This window comes from Lagenorhynchus albirostris, chromosome 18, assembly GCF_949774975.1.
Source record: "Lagenorhynchus albirostris chromosome 18, mLagAlb1.1, whole genome shotgun sequence".
Taxonomy (NCBI): domain Eukaryota; kingdom Metazoa; phylum Chordata; class Mammalia; order Artiodactyla; family Delphinidae; genus Lagenorhynchus; species Lagenorhynchus albirostris.
This window is the reverse complement of record NC_083112.1, coordinates 21,438,669-21,460,820: the sequence shown is the minus strand read 5'-3', so window position 1 is coordinate 21,460,820 and position 22,152 is coordinate 21,438,669. Positions and strand designations below refer to the sequence as shown.

The window sequence follows — 22,152 nt, the reverse complement described above, 5'->3', positions numbered from 1 at the left end:
CCTTTTTTTTTTTTTTTTTGGAGCTGGAACAGTGTGAGTGTGGTGTTTTTTTCCCCTTTCTTTTTTTTCCTCCTTCCGCTGTAACTTGCCTTCCAAAACATTTTAGGGATCTTGAGTCTTCGTTTCTAGAATTTAAAGACCCAGTGGTAAGAAATGTGAGCGTTGTCCCCAGTGCACTATTATTTGGCTGATCTACCTGCCAGATTATTCTGAGGAGCTGCGTTGTCCTGAGAATTAGACTTTAGATTTTGTTAAATTGATTTATATTTTTATTACATTAAAGGTATTTGAAATTTTTTCAACTTTGTGTTGATAGAAATATTGGTACAGATTCTTCTAAAAATGCGTGCCTTGCATTTTCTCTAAACAATGTTAGATTTTCTTCAGATATAAAAATTTTACTTTTAATTATAGCGCATTTTGAATTTAGTATTTACGTATCCTTGAGCTTATCAAAATTTCATTGAAATTAAACTAGGAATCTAAGACATAACATTCTTAGGGCTGAGTTTTTGTTTTGAGACCATGAAATAGAACCAAAGGTAAGATTGAATTCTCGAGAGTTTTTAGTGTTTTATATAGAACTTTACAACTTGTTAATAGTAAGCCAACATTTTGACTAAAACTTCCTCTCAGTACTGCATCATTTAAGAAGAGTTTACTATTATATTCTAACAATTTCATATGTGTTGATTTTGTGGTTTTGGAATCAGGTCTTACCTATGGCTATGACTTTTTCTGAAATATTGAATAGATTTGGGGGGTACAACTTTAGAAATGGAATTCTTGTGTTAATAGTCAATGCACGTGAGTAGTACCATGTAATGGCAAAACCAGCAAAGGCATGCCAGTTTCATTTACAGTTATAGTCCTGTGTCAATGAACTTCGTGGGACACCAGAATCAATAGAACATAACTGTAGTATAGTGGTGGAGACTGTGCTAGAATTTTCTTTGTATGTTTAAATAAAGTGATATAGTTGAATTCTATGTAAGGCTTAGTCTGCTTCCTGTTACACCGTTTGGCCTGTTTATAGATGCCTTCCTGGGGGAGCCCTAAAGCTAGTGCTGCTGGAGGATTTGCTTCCATGGGGTGGGGAGGTGAGGTAGGACTGGAGGAAGTTGGACTGCTGATCCCTTCAGCCGTCACCCCCAGGGCCACCTTACACTTGCAGACTTGCTCACTTCTGGTTTCTGGTTTTTAAAATTCCTGGTGTGTGTTCTTTGTTTCTGCTGGCTTGCCTTGACAGACGTGTGCCTAGACATGTGCCTCTAACCCTTGACCGTTCTTTCTCTGTAGACTTCACTCTGATGTTCTTGGCTTCTGCAGACCTGACCTGTGTGATTTGTTTGCCAGCCGTGGCCTGGCAGCAATAGTGTAACAGAAGCCTTGTCTGACTGGAAGCTGATAAGAATCCGTAGGACTTTTCTTTTATGTCCTATTGCTCCCAACTTGCCGTCTTGAGAAATAAAAATGGTACCCAGTAGGTCCCAGCTTCTCTGCGTTACTCCGCTCCATCCCCATTAAAGCAAGATGATTGCAGTTTACAGAAATCACGGGGCTTTGTTGATCATTGCTGCTGTGGTGGTTCATATGCCCCTTAGGAGAAAGCCAGGTTGTCTTCTTTTTAGTCTTTTTTAAGCTTATATTTACCTGCTTTGGGGGGCTGTAGGGTGGGGAGAGTCATGTCAATCAAATCCACACATCCCTAAAACTGTAAAAATGGTGCTTCAATAACTATTCCAAGGCAAACATCCATGGTTTATGTGACTACATTTCTCTGCCTCACTGCAGATACCAACTGGAAGTAATCAATTCAGTGGTTTCAGCAGAAGGGCTTAACCTACACATCAAAGATTAGCTCGTGGGCTTCCCTGGTGGCACAGTGGTTGAGAGTCCGCCTGCTGATGCAGGGGACACGGGTTCGTGCCCCGGTCCGGGAAGATCCCACATACCGCGGAGCGGCTGGGCCCGTGAGCCATGGCTGCTGAGCCTGCGCGTCTGGAGCCTGTGCTCTGCAACGGAAGAGGCCACAACGGTGAGAGGCCCGCGTACCGCAAAAAAAAAAAAAAAAAAGATTAGCTCGCTTTAGTCCACTTGACCACTAGACTTGAAGATTTCATCTGCTTTACAGGCAGAAAGATATATTTTTTAAAAAGTGTCTGTCATAGACATCTGTAATCACACATATAAAAGAACCCTTTAGTCAACTTTGAAGATTTATTTTCATATATATATATATATATCTGTTTCTTACTTTTTTCATTCAACTCTGTTTTTTGAATTAGTTCATGCTGCTGTGTATACATCTGTTTCACTACTTGTGGGTGGCACACGGTATTTCACACTTAGGTACCCAATAAATGTTGTTTTTGATTCCCTAGTGATGGACACCCAGGCTGCCTCAATCCCTTGCTGTGATGAACAGTTTCAAGCACGTCCTCTTATGGGTGTCTGTGGAAATTTGAGGGCTTGCTGGCCGTGTTCAGTTTCACTTAGAACTGCCAGATGACTCCCGAGATCAGCTCTATCAGTGCACTCTCCCACCAGCAGTGCCTGTGGTTTCCTGTTTCCCCACATTTTTTCCAACACTTGGTGTTATCTGCCTTTCTTTTTTTGTTTTGTTTTGTTTTATTTTTTACATTTCACATATAAGTGATATCATATAGTATTTGTCTTTTTCAGTCTGACCTCTTTCACTTAGCATAATACCCTCCAAGTCCATCCATGTTGTGCAAATTTCATTCTTTTTTATGGCTGAGTAGTATTACAGTGTGTGTGTGTGCGTGTGTGTGTGTGTGTGTGTGTGTGTGTGTGTGTATGTATCTTCTCTATCCATTCATCTGTTGATGGACACTTAGGTTGCTTTCATATCTTGGCAATTGTAAAGAATGCTGCTATGAACATTGGGTGCCTGTATCTTCGAATTAGAGTTTTCTCTGAATATATACCTAGGAGTGGAATTGCTGGGTCATACGGTAGCTCTGTTTTTAGTTTTTGAGAAACCTCCATACTCTTTTACACAGTGGCTGCACCAGTTTAATTCCCATCAACAGTGTATGAGGATTCCCTTTTCTCCACATCCTCGCCAACATTTGTTATTTGTGTTCCTGTTGATGATAGCCAACTTTGAGGATGTAAACAGTGTCATTGTCAGGTTCTTGTTATGAGTATATTCATTGGTTAGGCCCAATGCCTAACCAAATTTTAGCAAAACCTTTCCATTATATGGTGATGCTAATCTTCCACTGTCTGCATTAGGCAGAATTTATTCCAGGCCAGTGGGAATTTCCATCTTATCTACCAACTCTTGATAGGAAATGAGGTCATCATCATCAACATTATTGACACAGAACATGACCATAATATATGCTTGCTCCATTTATATGCCAGAGGTATTCTCCTGCCATGGAAGGAAGTGGAACCTTACCAAGAAGGTATTTCTCTTGGTTGGAAGATAAAAGATGTGATAATTCCCCTAGACTCAACCGATCACTTTCTGAAATTCAAGCACTTCTTTCCAAGGAAAAGGGATGGTCTCAGAAGCTGCCTTTATTAAAAACACTGGGCTTCTGTTTCCTCATTCTCTGTCTCTACCAAATCTTTTTTGGTTATTTTCACCTGCATACATTAATGCCTGTTTTTTAAAAAAGATTATTTCCCATTACCTTAGGAAGAAAGTAAAACCAACTGCAGAAAGAGCAGTAGCTGTCAATTTTCACTTAAAGCTGGCACTATGTCTCTGCCCTGGTCTTTTGCAGATTTTTTAAGGCTTATTGATCTGGGTCTTTCTTCTTCACTTGAATTTGATACCCATCTACTTGATTCTGCAGTGATATCTTTATCTGTTCATTTTCCAAAATCTGGCTAACCTCTGGCCATCTGACTTGCATGTCCTCTCATTCCTGTTTGCCTTGATCTTCCTATAACTTTTACAAGCTGAGTTTCTCTTTTTTAATGTGTGGCTTTCTTGTTCTTCATAGCCTCCCGTTAATAGCATTGAATGTGAGAAATATTCACTTTGATATTCAGCTGTAATCCTGTTATTTTAGCCTCTTTTTTGGTGTTAAAAAATATAAATAAATTACACAGTGTAATGTATTAACATATTTTAAGAATCAAGGATTTTTCTGTGTTAATCTAATTCTATTTGAACATCAAAACTTTAGTTTCGGGCTTCCCTGGTGGCGCAGTGATTGAGAGTCCGCCTGCCGATGCAGGGGACACGGGTTCATGCCCCAGTCCTGGAAGATCCCACGTGCTGCAGAGCAGCTGGGCCTGTGAGCCATGGCCACTGAGCCTGTGCATCTGGAGCCTGTGCTCCGCAACAGGGGAGGCCACAACGGTGAGAGGCCCGTGTACCGCAAAAACAAAACAAAACTTTAGTTTCATTTTGAAATATAAAATTTTTTCTGCAAAATTAGATGTTGTCTTGTACTGGGCTTCCATCCCCACAAGTACTACCTCACTACCTTATGGAGCTGACTGACCACAGTATCTCACCACCTGTGCAGAGTGCTGAAGTCCTCCTAGGACACATTCAGTATAGCTTTGGCAGGAAGGTGATGTGGATGTGTAATTCCAGTCAGGTGAATAAGCTTGTAAATGTTTTGCAGTGTTGAACTGAGTCTTCAGAGAAGCCCAGGAAACTTTGCTGCATCAGCAAATTTTTAAACCTCACTTGAGGAGTGTAGAAAAGATGAAAACACTTTGTATCAAAAGGAGCACAAATAAAAATGACAGACTAAATGAGAAGTTCTGGCAAAATTCCATTCCACGTTTCTTTGCTTTTCATTACAGAGGTAATCTTGAAAACAATTTACAAATTACATTAATTCATATTTTAAATGTACTTTGGGAGATGAGTATTTCAGGGAAAACTGTATTTTATAATTCTGTAGGCAGAAGTCATTTAAGTTTTTAAAAATGAGTTTGCTTTTCTTTTTTTTGAAATGCAGACTATGCATTATTATTCACTGGAAAATTTTATTGTAACTAGATGAGCAAAGCACTTCTATGAGCCATCAAATGAACACTGAAATTATATTGTGTAGAACTCATTTTTATAGTGCTATTTGGCAAAACGGAACTTTGCCTCCTCTTTCAGAAGGAGATGTTTTAAGTTAATAGCCATTGTCTACAATCTCAAAATGAGGTTTCATGACTTTGAAAAGTTGTAAAGTTAATATTGTTATGAAATCAGTAACCCAAAGAGTCTCCGCTGCTGATGCGGTGTCCTACCAATGTCCCTCCTGTTATCATCTTGATTTTAGATTCTCTTGTGTCTTCAGTGATGACATGGTGTTGAGGAGAGAGGGGGTCCTGAACCAGCAGGACGGGATATCATGGTTCATAGGAGGAAATGGAGTTCTTACGCAGTGTAGAGTGATTGCAAATCAGGGATGGAGAAGTCTATCATATTGCACACTTTTTCACATTTAACATTTCTGACATCAGGGTATGTCTTAAAATCATTGGCTTGTAAAATTCTCATGGTAGTATTGTGTCTTTCTTGGGGGCACATAAAATGATGGTGACTATTACAATTGATGGTATCTTAGATTTGATGAAATATTTGAGCAGTTCTGTAAGCTGTTATCCCCATACCACCAGAAAATAAAATTACCAGAGATACAGGAAGAGGAAAAGATGTAGGGGAGAGGAGGAGAGAAATATCAGGGCAGTAGTTCTCAACCCTGGCTGCTGCATATTAGAATTATCTAGCGAGGTTGTAAAAACACCTCTTGCCCGCACAGTGCAATTAAGGGAGAATCTCTGACAGTGGGCCCAGTAGTTTTTAAAAAGCTTCCCAGGTGATTCTTAGGATCAAGCAGAGTTGAAGAACTACCATATACAGGAAATTGATGAGCTCAGGAAGGGGAACTTATCCCAAAAGAGTTCTTAATGATGAGGGCATAATTTCTACTCTGTAGTTATGGGGATCACTTACTATTAAAGTGTCTTGAAAATTGTAAAGAACTAAACTAGTATGTGGTATTACTACTGTTCCTAAACATGGTGAAGAGAACAGGAGTTATTGAGGATGAAAGTAATGAAACTTGAATCATATTCAGTTGATTTAAAAATGTGTCATCAGATGGTCTATATTAATATTGTATCCCTCAACTATATTACGGGCATTCTAAGTGCAGGGGTCTGTAATTTTCTTCCTTTGTACCCCTCATCACATCTAGCACAGTGTTTGGCACTACTTAACTGTAATGAAGCACTATAGTAAAAGTCTTTTCTCCAGGAGACTTAATCTTTCCTAGAAGGATTTGTTTTTCTGTCCATTTAATCACATTTGCTATTGTTTTTGAATTCTCTCTAATTTCAAGTGCAACAGCCAAAGCTGCATTGCACCCTTTGATGAAGGTCTAACTAAGACAAACTATCACAGTACTCTGATTTTCCTTTTCATTTATTATTACAATGCAGCATTACTTCATTTTTTTAAATAGAACTATATTTTATTTCTGGGTTCTATTCAACCTCTTATTTTTTTTCTTTATCCATTTGTCTATTTTTTTTTTTTTTTTTTTTTTGTGGTACGCGGGCCTCTCACTGTTGTGGCCTCTTCGGTTGTGAAGCACAGGCTCCAGACACGCAGGCTCAGCGGCCATGGCTCAGGGACCCAGCCACTCCGCGGCATGTGGGATCTTCCCGGACCAGGGCACGAACCCATGTCCCCTGCATCGGCAGGCGGACTCTCAACCACTGCGTCACCAGGGAAGCCCCCCATTTGTCTATTTTTTGTTAACATCTTTATTGGAGTATAACTGCTTTACAATGGTGTGTAAGTTTTGCTGTATAACAAAGTGAGTCAGCTATCCATATATCCCCATATCCCCTCCCTCTTGCGTCTCCCTCCCACCCTCCCTATCCCACCCCTCTAGGTGGTCACAGAGCACCGAGCTGATCTCCCTGTGCTATGCGGCTTCTTCCCACTAGCTATCTATTTTACATTTGGTAGTGTATATATGTCCATGCCACTCTCTCACTTCGTCCCAGCTTACCCTTCCCACTCTCTGTGTCCTCAAGTCCATTCTCTATATCTGCGTCTTTATTCCTGTTCTACCCCTAGGTTCTTCAGAACCTTTTTTTTCTTTTTCTTTTTAGATTCCATATATATGTGTTAGCATACAGTATTTGTTTTTCTCTTTCTGACTTACTTCACCCTGTATGACAGATTCTGAGTCCATCCATCTCACTACAAATAACTCAATTTCATTTCTCTTTATGGCTGAATAATATTCCACTGTATATATGTGCCACATCTTCTTTATCCATTCATCTGTCGATGGACACGTAGGTTGCTTCCATGTCCTGGCTATTGTAAATAGTGCTGCAGTGAACATTATGGTACATGACTCTTTCTGAATTATGGTTTTCTCAGGGTATATGCCCAGTACTGGGATTGCTGGGTCATATGGTAGTTCTATTTTTAGTTTTTTAAGGAACCTCTATACTGTTCTCCATAGTGGCTGTATCATGAACAGTGGCTGTATCCCATGAACAGTGAAAGAGGGTTCCCTTTTCTCCACACCCTCTCCATTATTTATTGTTTGTAGATTTTTTGATGATGGTCATTCTGACCGGTGTGAGGTGATACCTCATTGTAGTTTTTTGTTTTTTGGTTTTTTTTTGCGGTATGCGGGCCTCTCACTGTTGTGGCCTCTCCCGTTGCGGAGCACAGGCTCTGGACACGCGGGCTCAGCAGCCATGGCTCACGGGCCCAGCCACTCCGCGGCATGTGGGATCTTCCCAGACCAGGGCACGAACCCGTGTCCCCTGCATTGGCAGGTGGACTCTCAACCACTGCGCCACCAGGGAAGCCCCTCATTGTAGTTTTGACTTGCATTTCTCTAATGATTAGTGATGTTGAGCATCCTTTCATGTGTTTGTTGGCAATCTGTGTATCTTCTTTGGAGAAATGTCTGTTTGGGTCTTCTGCCCATTTTTGGATTGGGTTGTTTGTTTTTTTGCTATTGAGCTGCATGAGCTGCTTGTAAATTTTGGAGATTAATCCTTTGCCAGTTGCTTTGTTTGCAAATATTTTCTCCCATTCTGAGGGTTATCTTTTCGTCTTGTTTCTGGTTTCATTTGCTGTGCAAAAGCTTTTAAGTTTCATTAGGTCCCATTTATTTATTTTGGTTTTTATTTCCATTTCTCTAGGAGGTGGATCAAAAAGGACCTTGCTGTGATTTATGTCATGGAGTGTTCTGCCTATGTTTTCCTCTAAGAGTTTTATAGTGTATGGCCTTACATTTAGTTCTTTAATCCATTTTGAGTTTATTTTTGTGTATGGTGTTAAGGAGTGTTCTAATTTCATTCTTTTACATGTAGTTGTCCAGTTTTCCGAGCACCACTTATTGAAGAGGCTGTCTTCTCTCCATTGTATATTCTTGCCTCCTTTAGCAAACGTAAGGTGACCATATGTGTGTGGGTTTATCTCTGGGCTTTCTGTCCTGTTCCATTGATTTATATTTCTGTTTTTGTGCCAGTACCATACTGTCTTGATTACTGTAGCTTTGTAGTATACTCTGAAGTCCGGGAGCCTGATTCCTCCAGCTCCGTATTTCTTTCTCAAGATTGTTTTGGCTATTCGGGGTTTTTTGTGCTTCCATACAAATTGTGCAGTTTTTTTGTTCTAGTTGTGTGAAAAATGCCAATGGTAGTTTGATAGGGATTGCATTGAATCTGTAGGTTGCTTTGGGTAGTATAGTCATTTTCACAATGTTGATTCTTCCAACCCAAGAACACGATGTATCTCTCCATCTGTTTGTATCATCTTTAATTTCTTTCATCAGTGTCTTATAGTTTTCTGCATACAGGTCTTTTGTCTCCTTAGGTAGGTTTATTCCTGGGTATTTTACTCTTTTTGTTGCAATGGTAAATGGGAGTGTTTCCTTAATTTCTCTTTCAGATTTTTCATCATTAGTGTATAGGAATGCAAGAGATTTCTGTGCATTAATTTTGTGTCCTGCTACTTTACCAGATTCATTGATTAGCTCTAGTAGTGTTCTGGTAGCATCTTTAGGATTCTCTATGTATAGTATCATGTCACCTGCAAACAGTGACAGTTTTACTTCTTCTTCTCTGATTTGGATTCCTTTTATTTCTTTTTCTTCTCTGATTGCTATGGCTAAAACTTCTAAACTATGTTGAATAATAGTGGTGAGAGTGGGCAACCTTGTCTTGTTCCTGATCTTAGTAGAAATGGTTTCAGTTTTTCACTGTTTAGAATGATGTTGGCTGTGGGTTTGTTATATATGGCCTTTATTACGTTGAGGTAAGTTCCTTCTGTGCCTACTTTCTGGAGAGTTTTTATCATAAATGGGTGTTGAATTTTGTCGAAAGCTTTCTCTGCATCTATTGAGGTGATCATACAGTTTTTATTCTTCACTTTGTTAATATGGTTTATCACATTGATTGATTTGCGTATATTGAAGAATCCTTGCATTCCTGGGATAAATCCCACTTGATCATGGTATATGGTCCTTTTAATGTGCTGTTGGATTATGTTTGCTAGTATTATGTTAAGTGTTTTTGCACCTATGTTCATCAGTGATGTTGGCCTATAGTTTTCTTTTTTTGTGACGTCTTTGTCTGGTTTTGGTATCAGGGTGATGGTGGCCTCGTAGAATGAGTTTGGGAGTGTTCCTGCCTCTGCTGTATTTTGGAAGAGTTTGAGAAGGATGTGTGTTAGCTCTTCTCTAAATGTTTGATAGAATTCACCTGTGAAGCCATCTGTCCTGGGCTTTTGTTTGTTGGAAGATTTTTAATCACAGTTTCAATTTCAGTGCTTGTGATTGGTCTGTTTGTATTTTCTATTTCTTCGTGGTTCAGTCCAGAAGGTTGTGCTTTTCTAAGAAATTGTTCTTTTCTTCTAGGTTGTCCATTTTATTGGCATATAGTTGCTTGTAGTAATCTCTCATGATCCTTTGTATTTCTGCAGTGTCAGTTGTTACTTCTCCTTTTTCATTTCTAATTCTATTGATCTGAGTTTTCTCCCTTTTTTTCTTGATGAGTCTGGCTAATGGTTTATCAATTTTGTTTTTCTTCTCAAAGAACCATCTTTTAGTTTTATTGATCTTTGCTATCATTTCCTTCATTTCTTTTTCATTTATTTCTGATCTGGTATTATGATTTCTTTCCTTCTGATAACTTTGGGGGGTTTTTTGCTCTTCTTCCTCTCATTGCTTTAGGTGTAAGTTTAGGTTGTTTATTTGAGATTTTTCTTGTTTCTTGAGGTAGGATTGTATTGCTCCAAACTTCCCTCCTAGAACTGCTTTTGTTGCATCCCATAGGTTTTGGGTCATTGTATTTTCATTGTCATTTGTTTCTAGGTATTTTTTGATTTCCTCTTTGATTTCTTCAGTGACCTCTTGGTTATTTAGTAGCATATTGTTTAGCCTCCGTGTGTTTGTATTTCTTTTTCCTGTAATTGATATCCAGTCTCATAGCGTTGTGGTCGGAAAAGATACTTGATACAATTTCAGTTTTCTTAAATTTACCAAGGCTTGATTTGTGACCCAAGATATGATCTATCCTGGAGAATGTTCCATGAGCACTTGAGAAGAAAGTGTATTCTGTTGTTTTGGGATGGAATATCCTATAAATATAAATTAAATCCATCTTGTTTAATGTGTCATTTAAAGCTTGTGTTTCCTTATTTTCATTTTGGATCTGTCCATTGGTGAAAGTGGGGTGTTAAAGTCCCCTACTATTATTGTGTTGCTGTCGATTTCCCCTTTTATGGCTGTTAGCATTTGCCTTATGTATTGGGTGCATGAATATTTACAATTGTTATATCTTCTTCTTGGATTGATCCCTTGATCAGTATGTAGTGTCCTTCCTTGTCTCTTTTAATAATCTTTATTTTAAAGTCTATTTTGTCTGATATGAGAATTGCTACTCCAGCTTTCTTTTGTTTTCCATTTGCATGGAATATCTTTTTCCATCCCCTCACTTTCAGTCTGTATGTGTCCCTAGGTCTGAAGTGGGTGTCTTGTAGACAGCATATATACGGGTCTTGTTTTTATATCCATTCAGCCAGTCTATGTCTTTTGGTTGGAGCATTTATTTCATTTACATTTAAGGTAATTATCAATATATATGTTCCTATTACCGTTTTCTTAATTGTTTTGGGTTGTTATTGTAGGTCTTTTCCTTCTCTTGTGTTTCCTGCATGGAGTTCTTTAGCATTTGTCGTAAAGCTGGTTTGGTGGTGCTGAATTCTCTTAGCTTTTGCTTGTCTGTAAAGGTTTTAATTTCTCCGTCGAATCTGAATGAGATCCTTTCTGGGTAGAGTAATCTTGGTTGTAGGTTTTTCCCTTTCATCCCTTGAAATATGTCCTGCCACACCCTTCTGTCTTGCATAGTTTCTGCTGAAAGATCAGCTGTTAACCTTGTGGGGATTCCCTTGTATGTTATTTGTTGCTTTTCCCTTGCTGCTTTTAATATTTTTTTTTGTATTTAATTTTTGATAGTTTGATGAATATGTGTCTTGGCATGTTTCTTCTTGGATGTATCCTGATGGGACTCTCTGTGCTTCCTGGACTTAATTGACTATTTCCTTTCCCATATTAGGGAAGTTTTCAACTATAATCTCTTCAAATATTTTCTCAGTCCCTTTCTTTTTCTCTTCTTCTTCTGGGATCCCTATAATTCGAATGTTGGTGCATTTAATGTTGTCCCAGAGGTCTCTGAGACTGTCCTCAATTCTTTTCATTCTTTTTTCTTTATTCTGCTCTGCAGTAGTTATTTCCAGTATTTTATCTTCCAGGTCACTTATCCATTCTTCTGCCTCAGTTATTCTGCTATTGATTCCTTCTAGAGAATTTTTAATTTCATTTATTGTGTTGTTCATCATTGTTTGCTTGCTCTTTAGTTTTTCTAGGTCCTTGTTAAACATTTCTTGTATTGTCTCCATTCTATTTCCAAGATTTTGGATCATCTTTAGTATCATTATTCTGAATTCTTTTTCAGGTAGACTGCCTATTTCCTCTTCATTTATTTTACCTGGTGGGTTTTTACCTTGCTCCTTCATCTGCTTTATATTCCTCTGTCTTCTCATTTTGTTTAACTTACTGTGTTTGGGGTCTCCTTTTCAGAGGCTGAAGGTTCGTAGTTCCCGTTGTTTTTGGTGTCTGTCCCCAGTGGCTAAGGTTGGTTCAGTGGGTTGTGTAGGCTTCCTGGTGGAGGGGACTGGTGCCTGTGTTCTGGTGGATGAGGCTAGATCTTGTCTTTCTGATGGGCAGGACCGCGTCTGGTGGTGTGTTTTGGCATGTCTGTCAACTTATTATGATTTTAGGCAGCCTCTCTGCTAATGGGTGGGGTTGTGTTCCTGTTTTGATAGTTGTTTGGCATGGGGTGTCCAGCACTGGAGCTTGCTGGTCGTTGAGTGGAGCTGGGTCTTAGCGTTGAGATGGAGATCTCTGGGAGAGCTCTCACCGATTGATACTACCAGGGAGGTCTGTGGTGGACCAGTGTCCTGAACTTGGCTCTCCCCCCTCAGAGGTTCACGCCTGACACCTGGCGGGAGCACCAAGACCCTGTGAGCCACACAGTATGTGTTAGGCGTTCCACCAGACTCTGGGAATACCAGCAGGGAACTGCTTCTGCCTTGCTGAAGACAGCTTTTCCTGAGACACAGCTGCCAGCAAACCAGAGGTCCTGCAGTGGGGCAGCCGTACATGTATGGGGCCAGAGGCTGGTTCTGGGGGCTCAGAGTCAGAGGACTGGAAGGGCAAGAGGAGAAAGAGGAAGAGGGAATTGGGAACTAGAAAGCTGGTGTGGAGAGGTAGAGCCAACCTCTTATTCTTGAAAGCAACTTTTAGATTAGGAATTATGTCTGTTTATACAGCATTACAACATTATGCCCACATCTGTATTTGAGGATTTATATTGATTAATTATATATATTAAATTATTTATATAATTATATATAACAAGCAAAAAGAAGACTACTGTGAAGTATAGGAGGAATGATAACTTGTGAACTTGCCTTGTAAACAGTAAAACATACAAATGTTTGTTTTAAAAATGTCGTTCTCTAAGTTATTTCTTTGACGAAAAGTTTGTTATGGCTTCTGTAGACTCCTAGAACAATCCCAACTCCTTTGTACGCTTAAGGCCTCCATCTTCGATTTTGTACCTTACGTAACCACTCTTCTACTCCCGGACAACCAGTCTTGTCATTCACAGGTACTCTTTGATGAGCATTACAACATCCCTTGTATAGGAATGTACATAAACCTTCTTTCTCCCAGTCCATAGGGGAAAAGTTGAAGAGCAGTAGTAGGCGTGAGGAAGCCGAGATGTTTTCTAATCCGAAGTCTAGTCCTCAAATTATGGTTTCAGTATTTGGTTTAAAATTGGGAATTCCCAGCTATTCAGGCATGTTTGTAATTTGAATATCATTACAAGAAAACATATTGCGTGAACAGATAATTTGGGGGAGTACTTATATGGCTGCTCATTTTGTTGCTTTTGAGGTAATTAATCAAATGCTGACTCTGTAGGTTTACTGAAATCTGAGCATGATCTTTTATTCCTAAAATTCCTGAGTATTAGATAGAGATCAGAACATCAATTGACAAATTTGAATACAGCAAGAAACACCTTCTTAATAACATAGGGATTGCAGCTTTGCCCAGCTGGTTTGTTAAGATGCCAAGTAGCATGTATTAATAGGCCTTGCCCTGTGAACCACAGGCAGAAACTGCTAGGAAAAGATTTTAAATGAGAACAGTGGAGACTGGTAGGAGTATTAAAAATGGTTTATCTTTTAAATGCTCTTGCTCTGTTGAAATATTATTTCTTTAGTCCTTTTCCAGCGAGGGTAGACACAGGTGTGATGTAAGGAAGAATCAGGAAAGTAGCCTCAAATCTCAAGAATCAGTCCAAAATCTTGGTTCTAACCTTGTCTGTGTTTTAACTTGAGTTGGAAGTGCTCTTAAAGGCCTCCACATTGAACTGGATCGAGTGTTCTTGTGGAAATGAACGCCTGTAACTTCCTGATCCCCAACATCTTCTTAACACCTTACTTCTCATTACTTACATGCCAGTGCTAATAGACACCCTTCCTGTTTACTTCCACTTTAACTTTTTCAAACTAGCCAGGCCCTTAACTTGTAAAAAATGCCAGTCAGTTGTTTCTCTTGGGTTCCTCAACATAGAGTATGTTGGAAGGTCCAGCTTAGAACAGAAGTTTGTATATTTTCAAGTCTTGGACAGCTTCTCAACATTTTCTCATCGTCATTTCAAGAAACAGTTCTTCTCTAATTTCTACTCAAAGAAAATTTAATTATATCTAGGTCTTTTAGAAAGTATTAGGGCAAACAAAATAAATACTAATGAAATAATAAAACATCCTCAGTTGGAGGGGAAGGCCAGTTTTGTTTTGTTTATTTTAGTGAGAGAGAATTGGAGGAGATCTCAGAGATCCCAGTGACTTTATTATACATATAGATGCTGAGGCCCAGCGATGTAAAGTAATTTCTCCAAAGTAACACCGCTGTTTAGAGACAGAATCAGAACTAGAACACTTCCATTCTTGTTATAGGATGCACTTTGTGTAACTTACCCTTTAAAACTTTCTCTCAATTGTTTTCTGAAACTAGGTGGCAGGATATAGACCAATAAAATACCATCACCAAAGGTGTATGTTCATAGTCATGAGGATTCTTTGGGTTACAAGTAGCAGAATCCAATAAGCAAACCAATCTAGCCCCAAAAGCGAGGGAGGTGAGAAAATTTAGAAAAAGATCCTGGAATAGTTCCCAGAATCTAAAGAAGAGTTGAATGAATGGCCAAGCCTAGGGAAAGATAGGAACCAAGCCATGGCTGGGCTTTCAGTAGGATGAGCCTATGTGGCTTCTCTTCAGAGTGCTGTCGTGACCATGTCCTTCTAGAGATTTCTGAGGTGGAGTGACTCTGGTATGGGTCCCTTAGTTTAAAATTCTGAGAGAGACAGACAGAGAAACAGAGAAGAGACAAAAGCCATTGCTCATGCTGTTCCCACCACCTTCGGTGCCCTTCTGCTTCACCTCCCAGTCTAAATCCTACCCATTTTTCCAGGTCCAGCACAAACATTGCTTTCTCCATCACAGCTCATCGTAATCCCCAGCTAGACATATTCTCTTCGTGTCTGTGTGTTTTAATCCCAGTACTCTGTGTCTCTGTCAGTAGATTATAACCCTCATAAGCCATGGCAAATTCTGCGTAGTACAGTAGATCCCACAGCCTTTATGGAAGGACTGGCAGTCCTTCCAGTAGTTAAACTAAAAGGTAGGGAATCATAAAAATGATAATAGTATATATTCCTACTGCCTGAAACATTTTAAGACCCACAAATGTACATTTAGTCACCAGTGTACATGAAGGACAAGGCCTTTGCTTTCAGTATAGGGTGCTGACAAGCATCTGATTTCTCTTTCCTGTGAAAAGTAAACCCATAATTTAGTTTCGATTTTCAGTTTTGGTTTCTTTAAAAAGGAGCAAAAACTTAGACACTGCGAAACAGTATGAATGCAGAATCCTTCTAGACTTTTATGTTTCTCTTCTAATCTCTAGTTGTCTCTCCAGTACCTAATTTGACAGATTTTTAGCAACTTATCTTTATATCACATCTTACAAAGCATTAAACCTAGTTTTTGTAGAAACATCTCCCTCCCCCATACTCTTTTTTTGTTTTTTTTGCGGTACACGGGCCTCTCACTGTTGTGGCCTCTCCCGTTGCGGAGCACAGGCTCCAGACGCGCAGGCTCAGCGGCCATGGCTCACGGGCACAGCCGCTCCGCGGCATGTGGGATCTTCCCGGACCGGGGCACGAACCTGTGTCCCCTGCATCGGCAGGTGGACTGTCAACCACTGCGCCACCAGGGAAGCCCCCCCCATACTCTTAATTAATGGGATTATGTAATATAGAATCAAATTGCATAATTACTAACAGAGTAAAACTAGCATAAACAAGTTCTGCATAGTTTGAGCAGAAGTGTGTGGGAGTAGTAGAGATTAACCTACTACCCACTAGTGTATAGTGAGCTGTGGGCATCTGTCGCCATAGTTAAGATGGGAACTGACAGCCTTGGTAATCTAGAAGTGGGTTAAGTGGAGGTCTATCACAAGTGCTTCTTGTGTGTTAAAGTGATTTGTATGCCTATCTCATCATCCTACTAGACCAGAAGCTCCCAAAATGTGATCTGGAAACCACTGGGTAGAGGGGTCCTGGAGACCCTTTAAGGGGCCTGTGAAATCAAAGCTATTTTTATAATAATACCAAGCCTTTTTTTGCCTTTTTCACTCTGATTTTCTAAACATTTTTCAGTTTTAGTTGCTAGTGTGATCAATATCAGTAGTAAACCTACATAAAAGGTTCTTTGGGTTCCTCCCTACTTTTCAGGCATATATGCCACACGTTTGTGAACGGCTGCACTAGCCTCTACTGCTTGAGGGCAAGAGCCAAGTTTCATTTATCTTTGTTATTCCTGATGTGTTTTTGTATTATCTTTTACATAAAGGCACTTAGTAAATATTTGATAAATATATGAGCAATAAAAAGATTATTTTTCAAGTATTTACAGTCTTTCAAACTGGGCCAATGAAGTAGTCTTAAGTCACGATTCCTGTTTTAATGAATATGATCTGTAATTAACAGCAGTGGTGTGCAAGTGGGTGCTTTCAAATGCCTTAAAATGGGATATTTAATAGCTTTCCCCTGAAATCTTAAGCACTGTTTTGGAGAAGAAGAGAAGCATGGTTTCGTGGAAAGAATATGAAAACATGTTCCTGTGAGGCTTTAAAAAGTGTGTGACCCCTTTAAATCTTGCTTAGGGGGCTGTATTATAAGTAAATTGGTTTTTAAAAAAACTTATTTAGGAAGAGAGCGGGAATGGCAAAGAGTTAACAAAGATGTGGGGTTATTTAAGAGCAGCCAATTGGTAGAAGTTTTCATTGCTGCTGATGAAGACTTTTCCTTTCATTTGAGAAGCATTTGAAGGCTATTTTAGATTTGAAAAGGGGATGTGATGGACAGAAAATCATGGTTTGGGGAGGTGAATTTTACTGCTTTGTGTGAGTGAGCTTGATTGAAGAAGAGTGATGAGTGGTGGCCAAGTTGAAATGGGCAGGTGCTTTGGATGCTTTTAACCCTTTCAGGTATTATGTGTGGAACGTTGACAGCAGAAACCTTTAACTAGAAATTAAACTCATCCTGTCCACCAGGAGTAGGTACAGATAAATAAGTGGGGAACATTCACAGGTGGTGTTGAAAGGTAGGTTTTTAGTATTCAGCATTAGTAAACACCTGGATATGTAACTAAATTATTTTCAGAGACAGTATTCCAGATCTATTTTGTTTTTTAAAAAGGATTAATTTATGTTTAAAAAGTGAACTTTTGGGGCTTCCCTGGTGGCACAGTCGTTGAGAGTCCGCCTGCCAATGCAGGGGACACAGGTTTGTGCCCCGGTCTGGGAAGATCCCACATGCCGCGGAGCGGCTGGACCCGTGAGCCATGGCCGTTGAGCCTGCGCGTCCGGAGCCTGTGCTCCGCAACGGGAGAGGCCACAGCAGTGAGAGGCCCGCGTACTGAAAAAAAAAAAAAAAAAAAGTGAACTTTTCTCATGCGTTTAAGACATTATAGATTGGAATCTTTCCCAAATCTTGTTATTGTTATGGCAAGAGTTTTTCTAGATACAACTGTCAGCTTCAGTGGAGAGGCATGCTCAAATATAATACTTGTTTTTGCTTTAAGAAAATTCAAATTTTAATCTTACTAAATTCATTAATAAGAGGAAATTACTTTTAGATATTTAAATTTAATATAAAATAATTGCAGCCTTATTATTATTTCCTTCCTGGCATATTTTGGTGTAAGGTAGACGTGCTTCTCATCATTGCTCTTTGCAGTCATCTGTCAGCCTCTACTTGAGGTTTGTTGCATATGTTACATTGAATTATTGAGTTACTGTGTGTATTAGTACTTAGGGGCTATAATAAGGAGTTCCTAGATTTTGGAGGCAAAATCGAGAAAGGTCACCATAAGAAAAATTTTCTAACATAAATCATGTGGGCATGGATCTATCTGCATTCTATGTTTTGGTCAACTTATCTGTTCCTCCAGTGAACTGTATGCTTCTTGAAGACGATACTGTATTTCAGTCATCTTCGATTCTGCAATGCCTAGATGGTTCCCTTCACATCGTAGGCATTTAGTTAATGTTTGTGGAATGCATGAGGTCATTCGCCCTGAAAAGATGGATCATAAATGCATTGCTGATGAGCCAGAGGAGTTCCTGAATCTCTTCCAGAAACCTGGGTGAACTCTCCTGGAAATACGACTGAACCTAACTGTTCCTAACCATAGTCATACATTTCCAGACTGCAGTAAAGCACATACCATCGTGGGTCAGTCATACATGCATTATCAAATAAGATGAGGTCTTAAAGTGACTTGGTGCCTAGTAGGTATGCAGTAGGTGCTAACTTTTGTTTTCTCTTGAATTCTGTGTCAGGGTCACCATAAGAATTCTTACTAATGGTGGGATAAATTGCCCTTCTGTTTGGACAGATATTCATAGCAGTTAAAGGTCTAGTTTAGACACATCATATTAATCATTTTGCTGGAAAATAGAAGTCAGAGCAACTGGCAGGCAGAACTGGTACACAGTATAACCCAATCAAGGACCTGCCTAGTTCCACAGTATTTTCTAAGCTAGCTGTACTAGTCACCGTGTATTCTAGAATTTTCTTTTTTGCACATATACGTGTGCGTGCCCGTGCATGCATATACGTGTGTGTATGAATTTTTGATTTAGTGCTTTAGGCTAGCTGTGTTTTCAGAACTTACTTCTCTCCCAAAGATGATATAGCTGCCACACCCTTCAAATTTTTACTTGATTTTTATGCCCTTTTAAGCCACTCTCTTTAGGAAGAGCTAAGTGTATAAAAGCTGTTATTGGCAAGGGGCAGCCCAATAAATAAACCTGACAGAAGCCCAGTTTTTTACTAGCCAAGAATAAGGTTTTTCTCTATTCTGACCAATGATATTACTGTAAACTTAAAAATATTCCTTTTCTTTCCTTGATTTTTATTATTAACTATATTTGATTGTAATCATTGTTACCTTGGTTAGTATGTCAAAATACAGTCTTGAACGTGATAAATGTTATTTCTCAATACGTTTGTTAATTTTTGTCTTTCCATTCAAGATAAGCTTTCACTGGAAGGAATAGTGGTACAAAGAGCTGAATGCCGACCTGCTGCCAGTGAAAACTACATGAGATTAAAGAGGTTGGTGTTTTTTAACTTTAAAATAATACCTGCTATTTCTTTTTGGGGATTGAAATACATATATTAGATTGTCTATAGACTGCATGAAAACTATGGTTATTGTTGAAAGTGTTTTCTTCAAAGGTTGTTTGGTTTTAAAACCAAGTAAGAACAAACTTCCAGTTATAAAATAAATGTCATGAGGATGTCATGTGCAACATGGTTACTGTAGTTAATAATACTTTATTGCACATTTGAAAGTTTACTGAGGGAATACATCCGGAAATTTCTTATCCCAAGACAAAAAAAATTTTTTAACTATTACCTATGCTGGTGGAAGTTAACTAGACTTATTGTGGTGATCATTTCCCAAAGTATACAGTTATTGAATTGGTTTCTTGTACACCTGAAACTAATATAATGTTATATGTCAGTTATACCTCAGTTTTTTAAAAACTCAAGAGTTTCTTTGGCAAAAGAACTTTCAGAACCTGGGCTGTTAATTTGGGGTATATTAAGCTACTGTGTTAATATAACCTGGAATCAAATTTTTTAAATGTCTTTTTCTAGTTGTCCTTATAAATCTTGATTCTCCAAAGACATGTAATAAGATCTTTGTACTATTTTATTTTCAAGGGCTATAATTTTCCCATGATGAATATGTATCTAAAATACTGTACATTAAAAAGCAAGTATAGTTAGTTGCTAGAATACCATCCTTTTCTCTTAATCTTCAAAGAACTTTTTAGAAACTTATTACTTTGTTAGAGATTTTGCTTAGGGGTCCTTCCTCCCCACTTTAGTACGTGGTTAACCTTTTGTAATTAATATTTAAAGATTATGATCGTGAATTCTTGATACTTCAAACTTTGTGACTTTCAAAGAGTCAATTTTTTAAACCTGGAAGAAATGTATTTATTGTACTTGCTTTATAGTTTATATTGAATGTATTTCAACCCCATGTAGTTTAGAATTACACATTTTTTCATTTACCCAGCACTTACTATGTGAAATAGTAGTGAACAAAACAAATAAAAATCTCTACCCTCATGGCACTTGCATTTTAGAAGATTGTAGCTGCTCAGAACTGGTAGTTGGGAGGACACTTTCAAGTGACAGCAGCAGCCCTTATGGATATCCAAACTGGCTGAGCTGGATCAGCTCTCAGTTTCACATTTAAAAATTTTTTCCCCTTTTCTCAATTAGATTGGAAGTCTGTCTCCTGGGAATGAAACAAAGAGACTGGCTTTGTCCAATAATCCCTCTAATTTCAATGCCTCCCCAGGGCAAGTAAAAGGATGACAATCAAAATGAAAAATTTTTATAACAGTAAATAACTTTGGAACACAGGCAGATGCTTCTCTTTGTTTTGGGCCTATAAAGTTTATTATATAATACAAGTCTTTTTGAGAATTTTTCTTCAAATAACTACTGAAATTGGAAAATGCAAAATCTGATTACTCTGCTGCTTGCCAAGATACTTTTCTGTGGTCTTAATTTTCTTTAAAAGTTTCTAAAAATTTCTGATGATGAGATCAGGCAAGTCACCTGCTGTGTTTATGAAATGGCTGTTTTTTCCTTACCAAAAAAGACATTAAAATTGTTTAGCCTTTTGGAGTATGCTAAAAGACCAGCCATTATATATTTCAGTTACTTCAGTGACTTGAGGAAACAGGGTGATTCAGGAGATGATAATTATGTGAGTTAGATGCTATATGACATAAGGCTGAGATTTTTTTTGACCCAGTGGAAAAAGACATGAGTAAGAACACTTTCTACACAGAGAGACATGTAGGTACAGAGACCCGGGGAAGGCATCAGGGACCTGTGTGTAGTTCTGCAAGCCTGGAACGCAGGGTTTATTTGGGGCAGAACAAGCAGAAGCTCTAGCCCTTTTTTGAACTGTGAACTTAAATATCCAAAAGCCTGGTTGGATGTCCAGTAGACATTTCAAATATGTCAAAACCTGAACTCCCAGTCTCGCCCCTCAAACCTGCTCCACCAGCATTCGTTCTCATCTGAGCTCATGCCAACTCTGTCCTCCCATTTTTCTCAACCCATAAACCTTGGTTGCATTCTTGACTCCTCTCTCACACCCCACATCCAGGGTGTCAGAAAAATCTTACTGACTGTACCTTCAAAATATTATACGTCTGCAGTCTGACCATTTCTCACCACCCACATGATCTGCCATTGTTTCTCACCTGGATCACGGCGGTAGCCTCCTAGCAGAGTTCCTGCTTCCACCCTTGCCCCACTGGAGTCTGTTGTCAGCACAGTAGCCAGAGCAGTTCTTTTAAAACCTGTCAAGTTGTGCCGTTCCTCTGCTCACATGTCACTTCCAGTGTTTCCTGTATTACTCAGAATAAAATCCAAGTCCTTATAATTGTATACAGGGACCTACATGATCTCCCTACCATTCTCTTCCCCTTCTCCCCATTCAAACTTCCTGCTTCCCTCCCCCTCACTCACTCTGCTCCATCCACACTGATCTCGTAACAGTCCACGAGCACAGGCACAGTTCCATATGAGGGTCTTTGCACTGGATGTTCTTTCCTACCTGGAACACGCTTTCTCCAGACAGCTGCATGGCTCACCTCGCCTCTTTCAATTCTCTCCTCAAATTCTACTTTTTCAATAAGGTGTACCCTGACCACCTTATTTCCTTCTATGCTTGTATTTTTTTCAATAGCACACATCACCTAATGTAATTTATTTACTATATTTATTACCAGCTTTGCCCTAGTGCAGTTTAAGCTCCCATAGTTTGTTTTTTGTTTTGTTTTGTCTGTATGTGCACCTACTTTGTTCACTGATACACACACGCATACCCCCAAGTGTCTAGAATAGTTCATGACATGTAGCAGGTAGTCAGG

At 39.0% G+C, this 22,152-nt stretch overlaps 1 protein-coding gene across 1 annotated transcript in view; it reads left to right on the top strand.

Annotated features, from left to right (window-relative positions):
* GTF2F2 (general transcription factor IIF subunit 2) overlaps window positions 1-22,152 on the top strand; it is a 153,184-nt gene that overhangs the window by 64,266 nt on the left and 66,766 nt on the right. Inside the window, exon 5 of the mRNA XM_060129191.1 lies at window positions 19,216-19,297. Within this exon, the coding sequence (XP_059985174.1) occupies window positions 19,216-19,297 (82 nt within the window). The remainder of the gene's footprint in view (window positions 1-19,215; window positions 19,298-22,152) is intronic.